The sequence below is a fragment of the Chiloscyllium plagiosum genome, unplaced genomic scaffold (genome assembly GCF_037043375.1).
Source record: "Chiloscyllium plagiosum isolate Xiang-an unplaced genomic scaffold, Cpla_swu_hap1 HiC_scaffold_4, whole genome shotgun sequence".
In the NCBI taxonomy this organism is placed as follows: Eukaryota; Metazoa; Chordata; class Chondrichthyes; order Orectolobiformes; family Hemiscylliidae; genus Chiloscyllium; species Chiloscyllium plagiosum.
Genome location: NW_028270142.1, coordinates 3,253,057 through 3,278,914, shown reverse-complemented (window position 1 = coordinate 3,278,914; position 25,858 = coordinate 3,253,057). Strand labels below are relative to the sequence as shown.

The 25,858-nt window shown below is 41.3% G+C and overlaps 1 protein-coding gene across 1 annotated transcript in view; it reads right to left on the bottom strand.

Moving 5' to 3' along the window:
• Positions 1 to 13,201: 13,201 nt before the first annotated feature.
• chd7 (chromodomain helicase DNA binding protein 7) overlaps positions 13,202 to 25,858 on the bottom strand; it is a 352,687-nt gene continuing 340,030 nt past the window's right edge. The window contains exons 36-38 of the mRNA XM_043689312.2: positions 19,526 to 19,666; positions 15,530 to 15,634; positions 13,202 to 14,997 (exon numbers count right to left, since the gene is read on the bottom strand). Of these exons, the coding sequence (XP_043545247.2) occupies positions 14,086 to 14,997; positions 15,530 to 15,634; positions 19,526 to 19,666 (1,158 nt within the window). The 3' untranslated portion in view covers positions 13,202 to 14,085. The remainder of the gene's footprint in view (positions 14,998 to 15,529; positions 15,635 to 19,525; positions 19,667 to 25,858) is intronic.

Below are 25,858 nucleotides of genomic sequence, written 5' to 3'. Positions count from 1 at the left end.
AGTTACCGGGGGAAGATGTTTAATTGGGGAAAAGCAAATTATGATGCTATCAGACAGGAGTTGGGAAGACTTGGAGCAATTGTTCCACAGAAAGGGCACAACAGACAAGTGGAGACTGTTTAAGAAGCAGTTGTTGCGAGTGATGCACGAATTTGTTCCCAAGACAGGTAAGAAGGGGTAAAATTAAGGAACCTTGGATGACGAGAACAGAGGAACTTCTCGTCAAAAGGAAGAAGGCAGCTTACATAAGGTGGAGGAAGCAAGGAGGGGGCACAAAAAAGACTTGGCAAGAAGGATTAGGGAGAACCCAAAGGCATTTTACTCATATGTGAGGAATAAGAGAATGATCAGGGAGAGGGTAGAGTCGATCAGGGATAGCATTGGGAACTTGTGTGTGGAGTCTGAGCAGATAGGGGAAGCCCTCAATGAGACTTTTGCTTTGGTTTTCACCAAGTAAAGGGAACTTGTTGTAAATGAAAACTTAGAGGAGCTAGGATACAGTCTTGACCAGATCAAGATTGATGAAGTTGATGTGCTGGAAATTTTGGAAAACATTAAGATTGATAAGTCCCCAGGGCCAGACCAGACTTATCCTAGGCTGCTCCGGGAAACGAGAAAGGAGGTTGCTAAGCCACTGGCGAGGATATTTGCCTCCTTACTCTCCACGGGAGTCGTACCGGAGGATTGGAAGGAGGCGAATGTTATTCCTCTTTACAAGAAGGGTAATAGGGAAATCCCTGGCAATTACAGACCAGTCTATGGTCAGCAAAGCTTTGGAAAGAATTCTGAGGGATAGGATTTATGACTATTTGGTAAAGCATATTGTGATTAAAGGCAGTCAGCATGGCTTTGTGAGGGGCAGGTCATGCCTCACAAATCTTATTGAGTTCATTGAGGAGGTGTCAAGACAGGTCGACGAAGGTCGAGCAGTGGATGTGGTGTATATGGACTTCAGCAAGGCATTTGATAAGGTTCCCCATGGTAGGCTCATTCACAAAGTCAGGAAGTATGGGATACTGGGAGATTTGGCTATTCAGAATTGGCTGGCTGACAGAAGGCAGAGAGTGGTTGTAGATGGAAAGTATTCTGCCTGGAGGTCAGTGTTGAGTGGGGTCCCACAGGGCTCGGTTCTTGGGCCTCTGCTCTTTGTAGTTTTTATAAATGACTCAGATGAGGAGGTTGAGGGGTGGGTTAGTAAATTTGCAGATGACACAAAGGTTGGAGGTGTCATCGATAGTATAAAGGGCTACTGCAGGCTGCAGCGCGACAGACAGGATGCAGAGCTGGACTGACAAATGGCAGATGGAGTTCAACCTGGATAAATGTGAAGTGATGCATTTTGGAAGGTCGAACTCAAACGCTGAATATTGGATTCAAGACAGGATTCTTGGTAGTGTGGAGGAACAGAGGGATCTGGGTGTGCAAGTACATAGATCCCTCAAAGTTGCCACCCAAGTGGATAGGGTTGTTAAGAAAGCATATGGTGTTTTGGCTTTCATTAACGGGGGGGATCAAGTTGAAGAGCCGCGAGGTTTTGCTGCAGCTCTACAAGTCCCTGGTGAGACCACACTTGGAATATTGTGTCCAGTTCTGGTCGCCCTATTATAGGGAAGATGCAGAGGCTTTGGAGAGGGTACAAGGAAGGTTTACCAGAATGCTGCCTGGAGTGGAGGGTTTGCCTTATGAAGAAAGGTTGAATAAGCTCAGACCTTTCTCTCTGGAGAGGAGGAGGAAGAGAGGAGACCTGATCGAGGTATACAAGATGGGCGGCACGGTGGCACAGTGGTTAGCACTGCTGCCTCGCAGCGCCAGAGACCCGGGTTCAATTCCCGACTCAGGCGACTGACTGTGTGGAGTTTGCACATTCTCCCCGTGTCTGCGTGGGTTTCCTCCGGGTGCTCCGGTTTCCTCCCACAGTCCAAAGATGTGCAGGTCAGGTGAATTGGCCATGCTAAATTGCCTGTAGTGTTAGGTATAGGGGTAAATGTAGGGGTATGTGTGGGTTGCGCTTCGGCGGGTCGGTGTGGACTTGTTGGGCCGAAGGGCCTGTTTCCATACTGTAATGTAATGTAATGTAATCTAATCATAATGAGTGGAATAGATAGTCAATAGCCAGAGACTCTTCCCCAGGGCAGGATTGACTGGTACAAGGAGTCATAGTTTGAAGATATTAGGAGGAAAGTATAGAGGAGACATCAGATATGGTTCTTTACGCAGAGAGTTGTGAATGCATGGAATATGTTTCCAGCTGTGATGGTGGAAGCAGAGTCATTGGGGACATTTAAGCGACTGCTGGACATGCACATAGGTAGCAGTGAGTTGAGGGGGCGTAGGTTAAGTTACTATATTTTACATTAGGATTAAATCTCGGCACAACATGGTGGGCCAAAGGGCCTGTTCTGTGCTGTACTTTTCTACTGTTCTACTGGGGCATCTGTTACCTTGCTCCAGGTCTTTGCTTTGGGAAGAACAGAACCTTTAAATTGAATAGGCCTATAACTGAAGGCAGAGGTAAAAACAATGACTGCAGATGCTGGAAACCAGATTCTGGATTAGTGGTGCTGGAAGAGCACAGCAGTTCAGGCCTGTCCTCGGATGCTGCCTGAATTGCTGTGCTCTTCCAGCACCACTGATCCAGAATCTGGTTTCCAGCGTCTGCAGCGATTTTGCCTGTCCTCCGATGCTGCCTGAATTGCTGTGCTCTTCCAGCACCACTGATCCAGAATCTGGTTTCCAGCGTCTGCAGCGATCTTGCCTGTCCTATAACTGAAGGCTGACATTCTGCAGATGATTCAGGTACCTCTTACAATAAAATTTGCTCAAAAACTATAGCTTGGCCAATGGCACTTTCTGGGTTTCACCTAAAGTGGTGTTAACCCTGTCAATTGGATGATTGAAAAGGATCATTACTACTGAATGTTTGTCAAAACTGCAGAGCCAAGCTGGTTAAAATGATGCAGTTACTGAATCCCATAAAATACACACAGATGGAACTCTTATCAATGGGCTAAATTCCTGCTCCTCGGATGCTGCCTGACCTGCTGTGCTTTTCCAGCACCACTCCAATCTTGATTCTAATATGTCACCATCTACCTGCACCATTTTGATTTACTGAAGATATTAAGATACAAGACTTAAATAAAAGTAACAACAGAGTCATCATCCTCCCTTCTTGTGCTTTGCTTGACATTAGCCAGGGGTGGGAGTCACCAACGTCCCCATGTCATAGTCCGTTCCAAGATGGCTAATTTGGGTCTACCACATTGCTGCAGCAAAAGCCCAATATCTCCAATTCTGATGCCACCTTTGCTGCCAACTTCACAGTGATGCCCATTCCACAATTGCCAGCACCACACCCAACCACCATCAACAATCCTCAGGCACCATTTTTCACCACTCGGTGTAGCTTGCTGACATCACCTCTGCTGATGTAGCAGCCACTGATACCATATGTCATGCTCATCCCTCCACCAACTCCTCTGCCAACATCTTATCAGAATGCTCCACCACAAATTCACACTGGCTTCAGTCGAGTCTGCTAAAGTATCTTTCTGGATTTTCCCGAGTACTCGGTAATGAACCGGGACAAGTGATGGGCTTGTTAGTGGGTGATCATTTTGGTGATGGTGACCACAATTCTGTGACTTTCACCTTGTTTATGGAGAGAGATAGGTGCGTGCAACAGGGTAGGTTTTACAATTGGGGGAAGGGTAATTACGAAGCTGTAAGACAGGATCTGAGGAGCATAAGTTGGGAGCATAGGCTGTCGGGAAAGGATGTCGTGGAAATGTGGAACTTTTTCAAGGAACAGATACGACGTGACCTTGATATGTATGTACCGGTCAGGCAGGAAAGAAATGGTGAGGGAACCTTGGTTGACGAGGGAGGTTGAATGTCTTGTAAAGAGGAAGAAGGAGGCTTACATAAGGTTGAGGAAACAGGGTTCAGACAGAGCAGTGGAGGGATACAGGATAGCCAGAAGGGAGCTGAAGAAAGGGATTAGGAGAGCCAAGAGAGGGCATGAAAAATCTTTGGCGGATAGGATCAAGGATAACCCAAAGGCATTTTATGCGTATGTGAGAAACATGAGAATGACGAGAACGAGGGTAGGTCCAATCAAGGACAGTAGTGGGAGACTGTGTATTGAGTCGGAAGAGATAGGAGAGGTCTTGAATGAGTACTTTTCTTCAGTATTTACGAATGAGAGGAACCGTACTGTTGAAGAGGAGAGTGTGAAACGGACTGGTAAGCTAGAGGAGATACATGTTAGGAAGGAAGATGTGTTGGACATTTTGAACAACTTGAGGATAGACAAGTCCCCCGGGCCTGATGGGATATATCCTAGGATTATGTGGGAAGCGAGAGAGGAAATTGCAGTACCGTTGGCAATGATCTTTTCATCTTCACTGTCAACGGGGGTGGTACCAGGGGACTGGAGAGTGGCGAATGTTGTGCCCCTGTTCAAAAAAGGGAATAGGGATAACCCCGGGAATTACAGGCCAGTTAGTCTTACTTCGGTGGTAGGTAAAGTAATGGAAAGGGTACTGAGGGATAGGATTTATGAGTATCTGGAAAGGCACTGCTTGATTAGGGACAGCCAGCACGGATTTGTGAAGAGTAGGTCTTGCCTTACAAGTCTGATTGAATTCTTTGAGGAGGTGACCAAGCATGTGGATGAGGGTAGAGCAGTGGATCTAGTATACATGGATTTTAGTAAGGCATTTGATAAGGTTCCCCATGGTAGGCTTATGCGGAAAGTCAGGAGGCATGGGATAGAGGGAAATTTTACCAATTGGATAGAAAACTGGCTAACCGGTCGAAGTCAGAGAGTGGTGGTAGATGGTAAATATTCAGCCTGGAGCCCAGTTACAAGTGGAGTTCCGCAGGGATCAGTTCTGGGTCCTCTGCTGTTCGTAATTTTTATTAATGACTTGGATGAGGGAGTCGAAGGGTGGGTCAGTAAATTTGCAGATGATACGAAGATTGGTGGAGTTGTGGATAGTGAGGAGGGCTCTTGTCGGCTGCAAAGGGACTTGGATATGATGCAGAGCTGGGCTGAGGAGTGGCAGATGGAGTTCAACCCTGCCAAGTGTGAGGTTGTCCATTTTGGAAAGACAAATAAGAATGCGGAATACGGGGTTAACGGTCGGGTTCTTAGTGAGGTGGAGGAACAGAGGGATCATAGGTCTTTGAAAGTTGCCACTCAGGTGGATAGAGCTTGTAAGAAGGCCTATGGTGTATTAGCGTTCATTAGCAGAGGGATTGAATTCAAGAGTCGTGAAGTGATGTTGCAACTGTACAGGACTTTGGTTAGGCCACATTTGGAGTACTGTGTGCAGTTCTGGTCACCTCACTTTAGGAAAGATGTGGAAGCTTTGGAGGGTGCAGAGAAGATTTACCAGGATGTTGCCTGGAATGGAGAATAGGTCGTACGAGGATAGGTTGAGAGTGCTAGGCCTTTTCTCATTGGAACGGCGAAGGATGAGGGGTGACTTGATAGAGGTTTATAAGATGATCAGAGGAATAGATAGAGTAGACAGTCAGAAACGTTTTCCCCGGGTATAACAGAGTGTTACAAGGGGACATAAATTTAAGGTGAAGGGTGGAAGGTATAGGGGAGATGTCAGGGGTGGGTTCTTTACCCAGAGAGTGGTGGGGGCATGGAATGCGCTGCCTGTGGGAGTGGTAGAGTCAGAATCTTTGGTGACCTTTAAGCGGCAATTGGATAGGTACATGGATGGGTGCTTAAGCTAGGACAAATGTTCGACACAACATCGTGGGCCGAAGGGCCTGTTCTGTGCTATATTGTTCTATGTTCTATGAGTGTGAAGAATGTTTTAACAAGATCATGATACATAAATCCTATTGATTATACACTATTTAGATAATCAGAGCAATGGGTTCTCATCTCTCGCCATGGGGACTCCAGAACCTTTGCTCTCTAGCCAAATTGAGGAAGGATTAACCAGTATCTCAAAAACTATACATTCACATGGATAGCAAAAGACTTCAGTCTCTGTCGCCACAAAGTAAGTAACTCTGCTTCACTGAAGCATCAGAGACGATTTCTATCACCCTCAAAAACAGTCACGCTCAGTGGTGTGTTAGTTGCAGAGTCAGACACTCCCACGCGAGCGCTAATTTGTCTCTGATTCCATTCAATAGTATAATTATAGAGTTGAGTGGTATGGCACAAAGGTGGGACTCCAGTAGCAGTTGACAATCAATTGAAAAGCCAAGAATGACAGCTGCAGATTGATGCTTTCACCCCAGCTGAGATGATGTGGTATCAAATTGAAGCTCTGAGCTCTCCTCTTCATTCATGCAAATTATCCCATTGTTGCTCAATTCTGAAGATGACCGTGGGTTTTATAAAACCACAAACACACATGCAATTAACAGTGACGTCATTTCAAATTCTGGATTTTAAATGTTCAAATAAAAGTAGAAAATAGTATAGCAAATCTATTCTTTCTGCAATCTGTAATGGGCATTTTTCAACTATCTTGTGGGATATTTCACATGTATCCCAAATTCCAAAGTAAATGGAGTAAAGCTGCAGGATTTACATCATCTTTATCATTTATGTTGCTTCTAGATTGCAGTTGCAGGAGAACCTTTACGTTCCATTTCCTCATGTTCCCTGCAGCTGCAAAAGCGAGGTCCAGATGTCGTGTTGGCTGTCTCTTGTTGGGGTTAACGACATCATCACATAGCTGAAGATGAACTTGAAGTGAAAAGGAATGGATCAAACTGTTGTAGTCCATATTGGAATGAATGATCTAGGTAGAAATAGGAATACTTTGCTGAGCTTGTTGAGTCCAAATTAAAAAGAATGTCAAGTGTGATAATTCCTACATTGCTAACTGAACAACATACCAATTGGTATAAAGTCAGGTAGATTAAAAACAATAAATATGTGGCTAACAGGGTGGTGTGGGAACATGGGATTTCAATTCACAAGGCAATGGCACCTGTACTCCGGCAAGACAGCACTGTGGTGTTGGCATGGATTTCTTAAAGTGAGCTAAAATGGCCTGGTGAAGCACATTACTGAGGCTGCAGATAGGGATTTAAATTAATAAGGGTGGTGCTGTGTGAGCGGAGACTTGGAAATTAAAAAAAGATTATGACTATGGAACAGTCTGACAACGTGATAAGGGTTGAGTGTGTGGTGCTGGAAAAGCACATCAGGTCAGGCAGCATCTGAGGAGCAGTAAAATCGATGTTTCAGGCAAAATCCCTTCATTAGGAATCAGGATAAGCAGAGCTAGACAGGAAAGGCTGAAGCTGAAATGTTTGGTGGTAATGATGTCAGTCAGCAAAGTTCATGGTTGGAATAGCAAAAATTTTTAATAAAGGCTTAAATGATAAATCCAGAAATAAAATGGATGGACTGGTGTAAGAAATTTATTGATAATTTAGATCAAATCACCATTAGAGACATGGTCACAATGTGACCAAGGTTGGCAAATAAATATTCTAGAGTACACGTTTAAAATAAAAAAGGTAGAATAAAACAGGAATAACACCAAAGATAATAGAGAGAAAAGATTTTAGTTTAGAAATCAGTATGGGATGTGTTTGGGAATAACAAGGGCCAGAAAAAACTGCTGCTGATGGTAGTAGTTTATAGGTCCTTGAATGTACTGATGGACAGAGCAGTAAATACTGAAAATTGCAACAAATGGAATCTTGTGGGAGACTTCACCTTGATAGGGACTATACCAATCAAAACAACAAAAACGGTATGGAAGAGGAGCTTCTTCAAATGTTTCACGATAGCTTCCCAGATATGGCATCAACCAGGCAAAATGACAGTTAGGATTGTGTAATATGGATGTTAGTTAGAAATGATCACACAGCATTGTTAAATCCCAAACTTGGAAGAGACATGAAACACAAATAATCTTAAACTTAAAAGTCTTTTACGTTGGTACAAAGAAAAGAGCTAGCTAAGGTCAATTGGGTAAAAGATTTGCAGGTAAAAGTGAGACATTTAAATAAACTATTAAAATTGTCCAAAACTTTATTTCATTGAAGAACAAAGAACAAACCATCCACAATCAGTAACATTAGAGATCAGATTCCCTAGTGTGTGGGAACAGGCCCTTTGGCCCAACAAGTCCACACTGACCCTCCGAAGAGCAACCCACCCAAGACCCATTTACCCCTGACTAATGCACCTAACACTATGGGCAATTTAGCATGGCCAATTTACCTGACCTTTGGACTGTGGGAGGAAACTGCAGCACCTGGAGGAAACCCAGACACGGAGAATGCGCAAATTCCACAGACAGTTGCCAGAGGCTGGAATCAAAACTGGGTCCCTGGCACTGTGAGACAGCAGCATTAACCACTGAGCCACCCCATAGAATTATATTAAATATAGGACTGAAGAGCAGTCAAATCAGACTTGGTGTCAGCTCCATGTTCCTGTCTGCTATCCCTGACCGTCTCTCCTTTATCTATTAGGATAGTCAATGATCCAATTAAATTAACTTCCAACGTTGCAAAGAACAATAATAATTAGGAATGTTTTATGAACCAATGGGCCACCAAATAATTGATAAAATCCAGAAAAATGAGAATAAACCAGACAGGTATATTTTTTAAAAAGTGCCTTTTGTAAGTTTATTAGAATAAATAAGCTAAATTGAATATTGGCCCTTTGAGTGAGGGAACTATTCACAAGGAATCAAATGGCAGAAACATTCAACAGATACTTTGTGCCTATCTTCACAGTTGAAGACAAGTTATGTATCTGACAAAGGCTAATCAAGGACTAAATGTAAGAGGAAATTAAGGGAGCAAAGTATTGGAGAACTTGAAGGGCTAAAATCCCAACAAATGTCCAGAAACTGATGTCCTCTATCCTAGAGTTTTAAGAGATAGCTGTCAGGGCACTGGCTATGATTTTCCAAAATTCATTAGTTTCTAGAATGGTCTCAGTAGATTGAAACCTGGCCAAAGAAACACTGCTATTCAGAGAAATGAAGAGACAAAGTCGGACTCTAGGCCAGTTAATCTGATATCAATTGTATGGAAAGAACAATGTGAAGAAGATATTATCAAGAAAATTTTTATAATGCAATGAAAAACTCAGAGCAGATCAGAGCCAACATGACTTTACAAAAAGGAAATTGGTTGAGCGACTTTGTAGCTTTTTAGAACATGCAATTAGTCAGATAATTAAAAGGGGAACCAGTAGATGTAGTATCACATAGACCATGTGGATGTTGACCTTTGAAACTTTGGGAAATCTTTAAAAATCAACCCCTGGATTTGGAATCAACCTGTTCAGACATATTATAGACCTCTAGGAGATGAGATACTGGGATGTACTGGCCCAGAGGTAGGGCAGGACCACTGCATCACAAGATTCCAAGGGATTGATTTATAAGCTTGGTTTAAAAATATGAACTGCCATTACTGATGTAAAGTACCATTTTGAAAAGTGAAAAAAGACCAGTAATTCAAATTAAATCAATGTCTCATTTCTGTTTAATGAAATAACTCCACCTTAGGTTGAAACACAATGAAATTGTCTTCTGCACAAAATTCTTCAAATTCTCCTGGATCACTTTGGCTGGGACATCATTGGGATTGCACTCTGGATCAGATGGAGCACTTTCCATTTTATCATCTTATCACAACAACATTTCTTCCCATTGAACTGGATATTCCTAATTCTTTGAAAGATCTGAATATTTGGTTGAATATATTAAAATTCTTGAATGTTTATCCATGTTGCCATATGTGACATATTGAGTATGCATGTTTTGCTGCTAACTGGCAAATCAATAGAAACCAGTAATGTTGTCTGTCTGAGTAATCTTGGTCTTCTGCCACAACATGAGATTTGTTTCATTCTGCACCAAGTGCCAATTGCTCTTAAAACTCAAATATCTACATATGCAATTCTGGTGACAATAAAACCATTTTGACAATTTCAAGGATCCATTTCAATACAAATTTCTCAAGTTCAGACTTGTCCCTGTTCTAATGGCTTTGGGCAATTTTTTCCAGATTCAATTCCTTCTTCCAGGTTTGCAATGGCTTTTCACGAACAACAAATTTCCTCAATATGGAAGTTAATAGATGAGTTTGCAAACATTACGATTATTGACTTGAAACCAGCTCAGTTCTTCATTCTTTTAGGAGGATGCCACTTAGTCAACACGCATGGTCTGCTTCTTGATAGTGTATATTAAAATCTCATTCCATCTTCATTACAACCTGCATCATCTACTTGATCTATCAGCTAATGTACAAGGTGAGCATTACCAAGTTTAGGCCAAAATGAGATCACCTTATGGGCCATGATCTATGATACTTGGATTTCCAAAAGGCATTTACAAATATGCCTCACACAAGATAGGGCTCATGGAATTGGGGTGCTGTAATCGTAGAGAGAGAAAATTGATCAATAATCAGGAAACAAAGGAAAAGTGATTTAAAAGGGTATTTTCAAGTTAGCAGGCAGTGTCCTGTGAAGTTCTCCAATGGTCAGTGACCTCATTATCTATGTTTGATGATGATGTGAATGTTTAGTAGTTACAACTATCTACAAGGAGGTACACTAAGATGCGATGTAGAGATTTGGATCAGTTAAGCAAGAGAGCAACAGGTGGCAGATGAAGAATACTGTGATGAAATGCAGGGTCGTTCGCTTTGGTCATGAGAAAAAATAAGCAGTTTTTAAAAAAATGGTATGACATTTGGAAGTACTGTTGTTCAAAGGGACTTGAGTACGCCAGCACAAGTAACACAAAAGTAGAATACAGCTGCAGCAACCAATTGGGAAGGTAAATGGATTCTGCTAGGAAACTACTGTGCAAATATGTCAAAATACATTTCAATAAATGAGTACTTTTCACAACACTCTACAGTATAACAATATACATTTTTTAACTAACAACATAATTTTTACTCCAGTGTGCATACTGGTGAGTTGTCTTTGTAGCTGAAAGGGGAAAGGATAGAATTTTAATTTGAGAGTGGGTGAGAGACGCTATTGGAGACAGGCAGATGGGTATAAATCATATGGGAGGCCACAGTGATGGAAGAAGGGCATGAGACGTGAGGGGTGAAGCTGGAGGAACATTTCATACTTTTGTTGGTTTTAGTTTTCTAAAACAATCCTGCCTTTCTGGACACACTGCCTCAGAAACTTGTATCCTCCTCCACTCTCCTCATGCTGCCCTAAATCAGAAACGGAAGATTTGGATGGGTTTGTGGAGCTATGGTCTCCCATGTCTTTGTGGAACTGATTCAGGAACAAAAATCAAGGTTCTACTTTTTAGGAGGAACATTTTCAGAACTCCCAAGTATTGGCAGGATAATAAAAAATGAAAAGCATTCATAGCAACTGGAAAAGTTAATATATTGAACTAAATAAACTCATTAAAGCAAGTTTTGAGACTATTTGTAGCTCAGGTTGAGGTTCTGGATGGTTCATTTCCAGACGTTTCGTCACCCTACTAGGTAACATCTTCAGTGTGCCTCCAGGCGAGGCACTGCTGATAATTCCTGCTTTCCATTCATATGTTTCGGTTGATGTCATTTCCTGTGGTGAAGTCACTTCCTGTTCTTTTTCTCAGGGGGTGGTAGATGGGGTCTAGCATGATGTGTTTGTTTATAGAGTTCCAGTTGGAATGCCATGCTTCTAGGAATTCTTGTGTGTCTCTCTGTTTGGCTTGTCGTAAGATGGATGTGTTGACCCAGGTGAAGTGGTGTCCTTCCTTATCCGTATGTGAGGATACTAGTGAGAGAGGGTCATGTCGTTTTGTGGCTAGTTGATGTTCATGTATCCTGGTGGCTAGTTTTCTGCCTGTTTGTCCAATGTAGTGTTTGTTAGAGTCCTTGCACGGTATTTTGTAAATTATGTTAGTTTTGCACATTGTCTGTATAGGGTCTTTCAAGCTCATTAGCTGCTGTTTTAGTGTGTTGGTGGGTTTGTGGGCTACCATGATGCCAAGGGGTCTGAGTAGTCTGGCAGTCATTTCCGAGATGTCTTTGATGTAGGGGAGAGTGGTTAGGGCTCCTGGATGCATTTTGTCTGTTTGTTTGGGTTTGTTGCTAAGAAACCGGCAGACTGTGTTCAGTCAAACATTTAATAGAAAGCAGAAATTATCAGCAGTGTTTCGCCTGAGGCCCACTGAAAATGTTACCTACTAGGGTGACGAAACATCTGGAAATGAACCTTCCAGCTCAGCGAACAAACCTACATCCATTAACTCATAATTGCTATAATTTATTCTCCTTTGGACTTTGTATTCTAATCACAACTGATTCTTTTTAAAAGCAGTTAAGCATTAGATATGATTAACAATGTGAAGTGACAAACTAACATCTCATGGTGTCATAATTTTTGATTACGATAAACACACAAAGATGTGAATAAATGGTACTTGCTACCAAATAATTTTCTACAGTTTAATGTATACTCAAATAACTCAGATTTAACAAGAAATGGTTAACATCTGAGGGTAAGGGACAAATTTCCAAAAGTGAAAATCTTAAACAACTTCACATTTCCATACAGAACAACTCCTTTTGAAAGCTGCAATACTGGATTTATTATTCACTGACTGTAGAAAAAATTGTAACTCACATCACAAGAAATACTGCATTACAATTTCAAGGCTCCTCTTCAAGCAGGTTATTGTAGGTTTTGGAAAGTATTTGCTGGAAATCAGGCTACCGCTAACCAAATTTAAACTCACTGTCAGATATCAGCAGTAAAAGATAGCATTACAACACAATGGCAGTTGGGAATTCCCACCTCCCCTAAAACAGCCCTTGGCTTATCAATAGCCAACACCATGTTTGGTGCTTTGGGCTACACAACATTGCCTGAGTGAGAAAGGCAGTTTAATCTGATGGATATTGATTTTAGAAGACACCCAAACTATAGGCTGTACATTATATCAGCTTTTTTAACTGATGGAAACAGAACAGAATATAATGAAACCAGGATGCCTAATACTGAATTGGTTTAATAATAAAGCTAAATTTCATTGTATTTTTAAGTACATGTATTGTCCATTTGTAAACATTTACTTCACCAACAAAAACCAAAAAAAAACCTTTTTCAGAATACGGTATGTGTTTCTATTGCTACTAAGCAATGCAACTAGTGAATACCAATCAGAATTTGGTTTCTCTAGACTTTTGCTTGTTCTACAGTACATGTCACTGCATATCATGGGTCACTTTTATTAAAAGCATTGTTACTACAGTTGGCAGCAATTTACATCTTATCTTACATGATAGCAGTTTTCAAAATTGTTTAAAAAAACATCACAACAAAGAAAACATACATTTACAAAGTCATGTTTGTAAACTTCAATGCTAGTAGAACTGAGGTAATGCTGTTTAGCTTTGTGGCTAAAGTAACAAAGTCCTTTCTTTAGAGAAATGTACCTGAATTTTGTTTATAACAGTGCATTACAAGAAAAAAAAATCATGAGACAATGCAAATCAACTGTAGTTTAAGTCAGAAATTGTGGTCACCCTTTAGGTGTTTTATTGTCCAGATTTTTTTTTAAAAAAACATTCAACAGCTGCCAAGTTATTGCTGTGCCTCTGGGGTGAGACTTTCACACTATCGTGGGGATTGTCAGTGTGGACTCTATTTACAGTCAAATCTATAGGCATGATATGTTCTACAATGACTCTTGTCCATCTGTGCTCTTCACAGCAATGTTAAATATACATCTTCATTATTCCTTTAGAAGCAGAACTGCTTCGGTCACTAACAATCACATGCCATGATTGAAGTTTGCTGCCTATCTCAAATTTACTACTGGTGAAAAACGAAAAGCAGGGCATTTGTTTCAACTTCATTGCTTAAATTCAGACACAATTTTGTACTTGATATCGCTTCTATGATAATAAATAATGCACTGCATAATACTTATGACCAAGACATCTTTGACATCTGCATAACATGACTTGGAACTTTGCTACACTATGTTACAGAGATAGCTTAAAAAACTATGTGTGGACATTTAATGAATATGTAAACAGTAGGACTACAACTTGAAGAGTTTTAAAACACTTAAGTAACTGGAAATGTAATTAATCCTCATCATCATCATCTCCCTCAACTGAGTCCAACCCTGTCGCCTGTGCCAACTCATCTTCCACAAGAGAAGAATCTGCTGCTTTACTTGGGCTTCCCATAGGATCACTGTCATCTGAATTGGCTTCGCCTTCAATAACACTGTTGTCCTCAGTTTTTCCATCTGTCTTATCCTCCTTATCATCATTTGAGCTTATTGTGCTCTGTAGTCCAGCCAGTGTATTATGAGAAAAACCAGACAAAGTCATGCCCAGACCAGGAGGAAGAAACATAGATGGGTAGAATAATCCAGGAGCCATAGTGGAAAGTAAGAATGGGTTGAAAGCAAGAGGGTTGTTGGATAGTCCAGTGTTTGAAGGAGCTGTGAAAGAACTGGAACTTGCATTATTAGAATCAACTGCAGATTCAGCACTGTTTATTTCCTTATCTTCATTTTCCTTATCATTTTCTTTATCATTTTCTGTTTTAGAGGAAATGCCACTTTCTGTTTCGCTTGGACCCGATGTTGCTGAAGTACCAGGCGTAGCAGTCAAGGGGTTACTTAACAAGCTTCCCAGTCCAAACATATTGGGTAGCCCTGCCATGCCTGGAAGCATCAGTGGTAGTAAGGAAGCAGGGTTTTTTGCATCTCCTCCTGTAGCTGTTGTAGCAAGACTTGACGGGAAGCCCATCAATCCAGCTAGCTGAAGATTCTGCAGGTTCTGTAAATTCTGCAGGCTTGCTAGATCCATACCAGCAAAGAGACTGTTCATCAGTAGTGGGTTTATTCCTGAGGCTGAAGCAGCAGCAGCAGCTGCAGCAGCTTTGGCAATCTCACTTTTAGGTCGCCTCCCTCTTCGACTTGCTCCTTCCTCTCGAACAACTGGGCCAGTGAGAACACGATCAAACATGGACTCTGGTAGAAAACCCTGAAAAAACAACTTTTATGTAATTGCTATAATTCCTAAATTTCTCTAAACGTTCCCTGTTGAAACACAAGGAAGAACCAATGACCCGTCCTTTTTCAGCATTATTTAACAAATACTATAAACAGCAGGGACAAAAACACAAGTTCAAAAGTATTGTCACTACTCCAGGAAAGAGAATAGTCTCTCCCAGAATTTATGAATCATATAGTGGACTTGTACAGTTCAGTCTTACACAATCAATTTCATCTTTACATTGTGGTATGTATTGAAGAATAACATTTTAAGTTGACTTTCAGGCATTTCGAAGCAAATCAGTGTGTGCTATAGTTTAATTCAAAAAAAAGTAAAGTGCAGTTATTAGCTATAACCTGACACAAAGTTGACGATCTATCAAATACATGATCTGTGCTGACTGAATACTGAAACAAACCTCAGTTTCCAAAGTCAAAAGACATTTTCTACAGCCTGAGTGAGTGAGTGTATTTATTTTGTTTCGTTAATACAAACATAAGACTGGAATAGCTCCACTTACAGACTGCTTGACAACATCAGCCCAGTCAGGTGCAACAGCAAACTCAGGATTTTCTTCAAGCCACCTTGGTAGATCCTTCATTGGTGGGGCCATGGCACCACCCATCTAAACAAATTCAGGGAGACAAAAGATTAATACTTTGGGTAGCGTATTCCTTTCTATTACACGGACTTTTAGATTTAGGAGAGTTGAATACAAGTTATTTACATAGCGTCATTTACTGAAAGATATTTCCCTTTGACAAGTTTACCAAGAAAATTCAGCATTTCCAAATCATCGCAAACAAAATTACCTTCCAGTGGCTATTAATGAGGGTGTGAATACAAGTTGCCATGCTCCTAAACTAGCAATCACCTCTATATAGACAATAAAGAAATTAAACTGTTGATTATTTAAGTAATAGTAACAAGGAAAAATATACACAATCATTTTCAACAGGTCTATCATTTGGATTATCATAATGCAGCAAGCAATCCCCTCTAAAAAAACTGTTCTAGAAACTGATATGTTTTATCACCAGGTTTTCAGTTTCAAAGACTACAAAACAATTTTATGAACTTAGTTATATGTAAGACAATTCACAAAATTTACATGTGCACCCTGAAAATACAAAGCACTTTGCTTAATACTTTTAAGACCCATGATGTTACATGTGTATATATGTTTTCCTTCACAACGTTAAGTCAAGTGTATGGCTAAGCCAACTAAATCAGAAATCTTAAAAGTTACAATGAAATATCTGTGGAAATGCACACAAGGGAATAAACTACTTTTCATTACAAGTTGGACGGCGCAGTGGCAAGCACTGCTGCCTCCCAGCGCCTGAGACCCGGGTTCAATTCCCGCCTCAGGCGACTGACTGTGTGGAGTTTGCACGTTCTCCCCATGTCTGTGTGGGTTTCCTCCGGGTGCTCCGGTTTCCTCCCACAGTCCAAAGATGTGCAGGTCAGGTGAATTGGCCATGCTAAATTGCCCGTAGTGTTAGGTAAGGAGTAAATGTAGGGGAATGGGTCTGGGTGGGTTGCGCTTCAGCGTGGACTTGTTGGGCCGAAGGGCCTGTTTCCACACTGTAATGTAATCTAATCTAATCTAATGTAATCTAAAAAAAGTTCTAATAAAATATCCATTAAATCATTGTAGAGTATGAGAAAATCAAATGGCAGGTTTACCATCCCATGATAAATGTAACACTGTTGTGGTTCTGTTTGTCAAGCTGGAAATTTTTGTTGCAAACGTTTCGTCCCCTGTCTAGGTGACATCCTCAGTGCTTGGGAGCCTCCTGTGAAGCGCTTCTGTGGTGTTTCCTCCGGCATTTATAGTGGCCTGTCCCTGCCGCTTCCGGTTGTCAGTTTCAGCTGTCCGCTGTAGTGGCCGGTATATTGGGCCCAGGTCGATGTGTTTGTTGATGGAGTTTGTGGATGAGTGCCATGCTTCTTGGAATTCCCTGGCTGTTCTTTGTTTGGCTTGCCCTATAATGGTAGTGTTGTACCAGTCGAATTCATGTTGCTTGTCGTCTGCGTGTGTGGCTACTAAGGATAGCTGGTCGTGGCGTTTCGTGGCTAGTTAATGCCACGACCTGGACCCAATATACCGGCCACTACAGCGGACAGCTGAAACTGACAACCGGAAGCGGCAGGGACAGGCCACTATAAATGCCGGAGGAAACACCACAGAAGCGCTTCACAGGAGGCTCCCAAGCACTGAGGATGTCACCTAGACAGGGGATGAAACGTTTGCAATAAAAATTTCCAGCTCAGCGAACAGAACCACAACAACGAGCACCCGAGCTACAAATCTTCACCCAAACTTTGAATGTAAGACTGCATTTACAATTTATTCAATGTGCCTTTAACTTACTGATCTGAAGGTATTTTACATGTACACCTGCTAAAAGAATTGACAAATTAAATGATGAAAAATTAAGTATACCTCATCAATTTGGTCAATAAACAGGGGCTTTGGCTCAGAAGTTACATATTCCAGTGCTAGTTCAGAACGTGAGCATCAGTGTAGTAATTAGAGTGTTTTCATTATCATAAGTTCTGTACTTTGGATGTATCACTAATCTAATTGATTATTTGATTATCCTGGTGCTTATAAAAAACATTTATCAGTGCTATTCAAAGAGCTGCAGAGAGTATGGTATCCCATCCCATCCCTGGTATCCCATCACAAAAATATTTACGAGTACAAAAAGCAGGACAAATCCAACCCAGCCAAATACTGCCCCATCAGTCTACACTCGATCATCAGTAAAGTGACGGAAAGTCTCAGTGCTATGAAGCAGCACCTGCTCAGCAAACCTGCTCAGTGATGCCCAGTTTGGGTTCTGCCAGGGCCACTCAGCTTCTGACCTCATTACAGCCTTGGTTCAACATGGACAACAGAGCTGAATTCCAGAGGAGAGGGGAGAGGGACAGCCCTCAACATTCAGGCTGGATTCGACCATATGTAGCAACAAAGTGCCCTACCAAAACTGGAATCAATGAGTATCGGGGGCACTGGGTTGGAGACATAGTTGGCACATATGAAAATGGTCGTAGCTGTTGAAGGTCTGTCATCTCAGCTCCAGGACATCTCTGCAGGAATTCCTCAGGGTAGTGTTTTTGGCCAAACTATTGTCAGCTGCTTCATCAATGATCCTCCCTTCATCATAAGGTCAGAAGCGAGGATATTCACTGATGATTGCTCAATGTTCAGCACCATTTACGACTCCTCAGATACTAACGCTGCCCATGTTCAAATGCTATAAGAAATGGACAACATCCGATTTTGACAGACAAGTGGTAAGTAATATTTGCACCACATAATTCTCAGGCAATTATCATCTCCAATTAGATACAATCTAACCACTGCCCCTTGACATTCAACAGTGTTCACATCACTAAATTCCCTATTATCAAACATCCTTGGGAGTATCATTGGCCAGAAACTTACCTGGACTTTCCATACAAACATAATGGCTACAGAAGGAGATCAGAGGTTAGGAATGTTGTGGCAAGTAACTCACCTCCTAACTCCCCAAAGCCTAACCACCATCTACAAGGCACAAGTCAGGAGTGTGATGGAATACTCCCCACTTGCCTGGATGGGTGCAACTCCAACATCACTCAAGAAGCTCAAAACCATCCAGGATAAAGCAGCCGTCTGACTGGCACCACATCCACAAGTATCCATTCACTCCATCACCAGCACTCGGTCGCAGCAGTGAGTACTATGAAAAAGATTTTCAGACAAACCCATGAGATCTGTCAGATCTATCTTCCAAACCCATGACCACTTCCATCTAGAAGGATAAAGGCAGCAGCACCAAATGGGAGCACCACCTCCTATAGGTTCCCCTCCAAGCCACTCAGCATCCTGACTTGGAAGCATATCGCTGTTCCTTCACTGTCACTCGGTCAGAATCCTGGAATTCCCTAACGGCATTGTGGGTCAACCTACAAGCAGGTGGATTGCAGCGGTTCAAGAAGGCAGCTCACCCCCACCTTCTCAAGGGCAACTAGGGATGGGCAATAAATGCTGGCCCAGCCAGCAACGGACACATCCCATGAGTGATTTAAAAAACTGGTCACCTATCCTGTTGACGTTGGTGGGATCTTGTCATACACAAAGTAGCTGTCATGTTGATCGTAATAATAGACTGGTTAATATTTAACTTGCCAAGTCTATGCTATTTCTCTGCAAAAGCATACCATGAAGACCAACACCCCTTTTCTCCGTAATTCTGCAACATTTTCTTTTCACACACATTGTCACTGCACTTAAGAAGTAATTTACTGGTTACAAAGAAATTTGGCAAGTTTAGTAATAAAAATTTAACTGGCACTATACACAAAAAAGATCAGTACATCAGCGCTCATACTGTTCTCAAACCTGCTTGAAAATTCAACGTGGTACAAAAGAGAAGCTAATTTCAGTGCTGACAAAAGATAAATGGCTTAAGTGATTCGAGGTCAATCAGATAACCAGTTCTCCCTCTTTACATAGCCATACCTTTTTCCCATTTCTTTTATTAACAACAGGCACTCTTTCATCTCCTGTCAAAGTGTTCACATCCAGTTTGTTAGGATTTCTACAGCGATGCCTTTTCTGTTTAGGTTTTTGAAATGGGGTCAACAGCACCTCACCACTCTTCTGCAAAAGAGGGAAAAAAATCAAAAAGTTCACTTGCATCCTTTGGCTAATATACATTTAGTAAAACATTCACAGCTCTACGAATACCTGACAAAATGGCTGTAATTTCTACAAATGCTGCCCTCACAATATACAAAGAGGTTTTGGCAAATTTTCGACTTCATATGCTTACGTGATGAGAAATTCGTAGTAGCTGCATTTTAGTGGTAACTGTTCTGTTGAAATATTGTTTACAAAACTAAAACAATGGCTCTGGAAAGGTCACAAACCATGTTTTACACTTTGTTCCAACGGAATTATTTCCAAAAAATCTAAACAGTTTACAATCATATGACCCAGATTCCAACTACAAGCTTTCGGATTTCCTGCTATGCTGGTCTTCAACTGCACACCTGCTCTGAATCAGAATCCTGAGGCTTGCTTTGATGAGACTGTGGTCAGTTAAATTCTTTTTAACAGCAAAAGGCCAATGGACCAAACTGAAGAAAAGTTCGAGAAGATGCAGAACATTGGACAAGAATTTGAGCTACATAATACAGATTTGTTTTAAATAATCAAACAGAGATAGAGGAGGTGTTAGGAGACATGGAGAGATTACAAACTCCAACTTCATAGCTGGACTAAAAAAAAACACTAACGTTTGAACTCGTGAAGTGATTAAAAAAATCCCACTGCACCACCTTCTCATATATAACCAGAGAATATGGCAAACCTGTTATAGTAAATAGCTATGTTTGAAACTAGATGAATCACAGGGCTTGAGTGAAAAACAATTTCAACTTATTAAATGGAGGCTAACAACATTTAGGGTACATTAGTTAACTATTACTTGCCATATATGATGCATGTGTCACAGATTGGAAAATCTAAGGATCAAACTAAACTTCCCAAAAAATTACAGATCCAATGAATAAAAACTGTGGCAAACTGAAATATATAGTATAATTTTATATGAATGTCTCAGTAATTAATCCATGTGATTGTTAGCATGGGTAAGCAACAGCTTTGCAGATTACAGCAAGCCTGGTAGTAACAACAGAATTCTACTTGCACATCTGGTGCAAACTAGCAGTTGAGAATAATATTTTTTTTACGAGTTTTGAGAAGATTTGTAGCTTAGGTTGAGGTTTGGGACGTAAGCTTGCTCGGTGAATTGCAAGGATCGTTTTCAGATGTTACATCACCATACTAGGTATCATCATCAGTGAGGCTTCAGTGAAGCAAAGGTATTAGTGACCCGCTTTCTATTTATGTGTTTAGGTTTCCTTGGGTTGGTTATGTCATTTCCTATGGTAATGTCAGTTCTGGTGGTAATTTTTCTCAGAGGGTGGTAAATGGGGTCCAAGTTGATGTGTTTGTTGAGTGTGTTCTGGATGGAATGTCATGCTTCTAGGAATTCTCGTGTGTGACTGTTCGGCTTGTCCTAGGATGGATGTGTTGTCCCAGTCGAAGTTGTGTCCTTCCTCATCCGTATGCAAGGATACTAGTGAGAGTGGGTCATGGCTTTTTGTGGCTAGTTGATGTTCATGTATCCTGGTGGCTAGTTTTCTGCCTGTTTGTCCAATGTAGTGCTTGGTACAGTTCTTACAAGGTATTTTGTAAATGACATTAGTTTTGCTTGTTGTCTGTATGGGGTCTTTCAAGTTCATTAGCTGCTGTTTTAGTGCGTTGGTGGGTTTGAGAGCTACCATGATGTCAAATGTCAAAAAACTTCAGAAATCTGAAGAATTAAATAAGATAGACTTCCAAAAAAAGTGAAGCCATATGGATCCAACACACTACACTCCTACGGATTACCCAAAATTGACAAACCAGGAGCCCCCCTCAGACCCATAGTCTCACTACTTGGAACACCAACTTGCAGATTGGCCAAGGAGCTACACCAAAGACTAAAACGCTTAGTAGAAGACTCACTCCACTCCATTCACTCCACCCAAGAATTCCTCAAAACCAAAGACACCAAGATAGAAGAGGATGAAATAATGGTCTCCTTTGACATAACAGCCCTAGAGTCATCCATCAACTCCAACCTGGCCAAGGAAACACTGACTACACTATTAGAAGAACCAAAGACATAGACACCAAACAACACCAACTTCATCACCAAGAACATCATCATCAAGCTAATGGATCTATGCCTTACCACCCACTTCACTTTCGATAACAAAACCTACAGACAAATCAATGGAACAGCCATGCGATCTCCAATATCAGGATTCATAACAGAGGCAGTAATGGAGAGATTTGAACAAACGGCTCTGCCAACCATCCAGCCCAAACTTTGGGTCCGCTAGGTGAATGACACCTTAGTCATCACTAAACGAAACAAATTAGAGAAAACCTTGAAGACCATCAATAGTCCCCTTACTGGCATAAAATTCACTAAAGAGGAGGAAAACAACAACAAACTGCCATTCCTGGATGTCACAGTAGAGTGAACAGCCAATGGGGAACTTCAAACCAGCGTCTATAGGAAAACAACACATACGGACCAATACTGAACGACAGATGCAATCATTCCAACATCCACAAACGAAGCTGCATTAAAACATTATCTCAACAAGCCAACACACACTGCAGCACAGAAGAACTACGCATAGCAGAGGAAAATCACCTATATAGCGTATTCAAAAAAAGGGGTACCCAATGAACACAGTGCACTAATTTCTCAGCAACAAACACATATAAGCAGACAAAATGCGTCCAGAAAACTCTCCCCTACATCAAAGACATCTCAGAAATGACTGCCAGACTACTCAGACCTCTTGGCATCATGGTAGCCCACAAATCCACCAACACACTAAAACAGCAGCTAATGAACTTGAAAGACCCCATACAGACAACTAGCAAAATTAATGTCATTCACAAAATACCTTGGAGGAACTGTAACAAACTATACATTGGACAAACAGGCAGAAAACTAGCCTGTTTGAACATTAACTAGCCACAAAAAGACATGATCCACTCTCACTAGTATCCTTACATATAGATGAGGAAGGACACCACTTCGGCTGGGACCACAAATCCATCCTAGGACAAGCCAAACAGAGCCACGCACGAGAATTCCTAGTAGCATTCCAACTGGAACTCTATCAACTAACACCGACTTGGACCCCATTTACCATGCTGTGAGAGAAAGAACAGGAAATGACATCACCAACCTAAGGAAAGCTAAACACAAATAGAAAGTGGATCACTAAGAAAGTGCTTCACCGGAGGCGCACTGATGATGTTACCTAGCATGGTGACAAAATATCTAAAAATGAACCTTCCTGCTCAGCGAGCAAACTTACATCTAGTTTATTTTTTGTTCTTGTACAAGACCTTGATCAGACTTCATTTGGAATTGTGTCCAGTTTTAGCCTCCACACACAATAGTGACACTGAGGCTTTGGAAAGATGAAGAACCACAAGATCAGCGGTAAATAATCAGCATGAAAGTCTTAGACTACAGGACAATATAGACAGGCAGGTCAGATGGATTGAACAGTGGCAAATGGAGTTAAACCTAGAAGAATATAATGCTATGCATTTTAGAAGACCTCACAAAGTAACGTAGTACACAATGCATGGTAGGATCCCAGGAAATAGAGAAGATCAGAGGGATGCTGTTGTGCATGTCCACAGATCCTTGAAGGCAAGAGGACAACTGGATAAGGTGGGTTAAGGAGGCATGCGATACTTGCATTTATTAGCTGAGGCATTGAATACAAGAGGAGGGAGCTTATCATGGAGTTATACATAATGTTAGTTACACCACAGTTGGAATAATTTGTGCAGTTCTGGTTGCCACAAAACAGGATGCATGTGATTTCATCAGAGAGAATGCAGAGGAGATTTTTCAGAATGTTGCCTGGGCTGGAGCTATTCAGCTATGAAGAGAGAGAAGCTCAAAGTTTTTACAGTGCAGAAAGAAGCCATTTGGCCCACTGAGTCTGCACTAATCTACTGAAAAGCATCCCAACCCAGATGCAGCCCTCCATCCTATCCCCATAGCCCCACATTTATCACAGAATACCCACTTAGCCTACACTTCCCTGAACACTACTGTGCAATTTAGCATGGCCAATCCACCCTAGCCTGCACATCTTTGGACTGTTGGAGGAAACTGGAGCATCCAGAGGAAACACACACAGACACAGGGAAGACTCCACACAGTCACCTGAGGCTGCAATCGAACCTGGGTCTCTGGTGTTGTGAGGCAGTGCTAACCACTGAGCCACCATGCTGCTTGTGGTGTATTCTAGTGTATTTCTGAGAATAACTCTCAAGTAACTCAAGTTAAACGAAAGAACTGCAGAAGCTGGAGATCTGAAACAAAAAAAAGAAATTGCTGGTGAAACTCAGCAGGCCTGGCAGCGACTGGAGTAAGCTGATTTGAAGAGTCACACGACTGGAAATATTGACTCTGCTTTCTCCCCACAGATGCTGCTGTTTGGCTGAGTTTCACCAACAATTTCTATTTTTGTCTCGTATAACCTGTTTGGAATAGTGGCCCTCTTCCAAACAGTAGCAAGTTTCCTCACCTACATGATAGTTAGGATCAGACTTTATGGTTAAACTACAAGTCTCCAACTAGACATGAAAATCTGCAAGCTCATCATACTTCTGATTACAGTTGTTCATACTATAGGGCAGATTGTCCTAAACACTGCATACTATACTTATTCTTCCCAATAATTGACAACTCACTGATATGTTAGTTGATTTACTGTGATAACTATTATAGCATCACTTTCCTGTAGATAGTATATATGTTTAAAAACGGAGAGAGCGGTTCCCTGGGGTGTTTTAGTTTACCTGATGTGTGTCATGTAAAGAAAAGCTTTAAAAGATTTGACGCTGCCTGAAACCTACAAATCAAATATTGTAACAAAAGTTTAAAAAGAAAAGAGATTTGGATTAGGTTTCAGAACTTCCTCTAAATGAATGAAACAAAAAGATAATTATCTATTTCCAGAGATTCTGAATGATATTCTGAGAATAAAGGTAACATATTTCAGTCTAATTTTATTTCCTGCTCTTCAAAAACCCAAAAAACGATATTTCTCCTTAATGGCACTAGTGGTCATAAAAACACAATTAAATACTTTACAAAAGATCAAAGAGAGTAGTGGAACGTTGTGTGGGGAATCTGAGGACATGGGGAAGCGTTTAATGGATACTTTTCATTAGTTTCACATGGGAAAAGGGCAATGTTAGTGAGAATACAGAGACACAGGCTACAAGATTAGATGGGATTGAGGTTGACAAAGAGGAGGTTTTAGCAACTTTGGAAGAGCTGGAAATAGATAAGACCCTGGGTCTGGGTGGGATTTACCTTCGAATTCTCTTGGAAGCCAGGTAGGAGATTTGGCTTCAAAGTTTATGTCATCATTGTCGACAGGACTACTGCCAGAAGACTGGAGGATAGCAAATGTTGTTCCCTTGTTTAAAAAAGGAATTCGGGACAACCCTGGTAATTATAGGCCAGTGAGCCTTACTTCAGTTGAGGGTAAGGTGTTGGAAAAGGTTATAAGAGATAGGATTTATAATCATCTGGAAAAGATGAATTTGATTAAGGATAGTCAACAGAGTTTTGTGAAGGGTAGGTCGTGCCTCACTAACCTTATTGAATTCTTCGAGAAGGTGACCAAACAGGTGGATGAGGGTAAAGTGGTTGATGTGGTGTATATGGATTTCAGTAAGGCGCTTAATAAGGTTCCCCACGGTAAGCTAATGAACAAAATACGGGGTTTTGGGATCAAAGGTGATTTAGTGGTTTAGATCAGAAATTGGCTAGCTGAAACATGACAGAGGGTGGTGGTTGATGGGAAATACTCATCCTGGAGCTCGGTTACCAGTGGTGTGCCGCAAGGATCTGTTTTGGGGCCACTGCTGTTTGTCATTTTTATAAATGACCTGGATGTGGGAGTAGAAGGATGGGTTAATAAATTTGCAGATGACATTAAGGTAGGCAGAGTTGTGGATAGTGCCGAAGGATGTTGCGGGTTACAGAGGGACATAGAGAAGATGCAGAGCTGGGCTGAGAAGTGGCAAGTGGAGTTTAATCCGGAAAAGTATGATACAATTCACTTTGGAAGAAATAAAGGGAATGCACAGTATTGGACTAATGGTAAAATCCTTGGCAGTGTAGATGAACAGAGAGATCTTGGTGTCCTGATTCATAAATCCCTGAAAGTTGCCACCCAG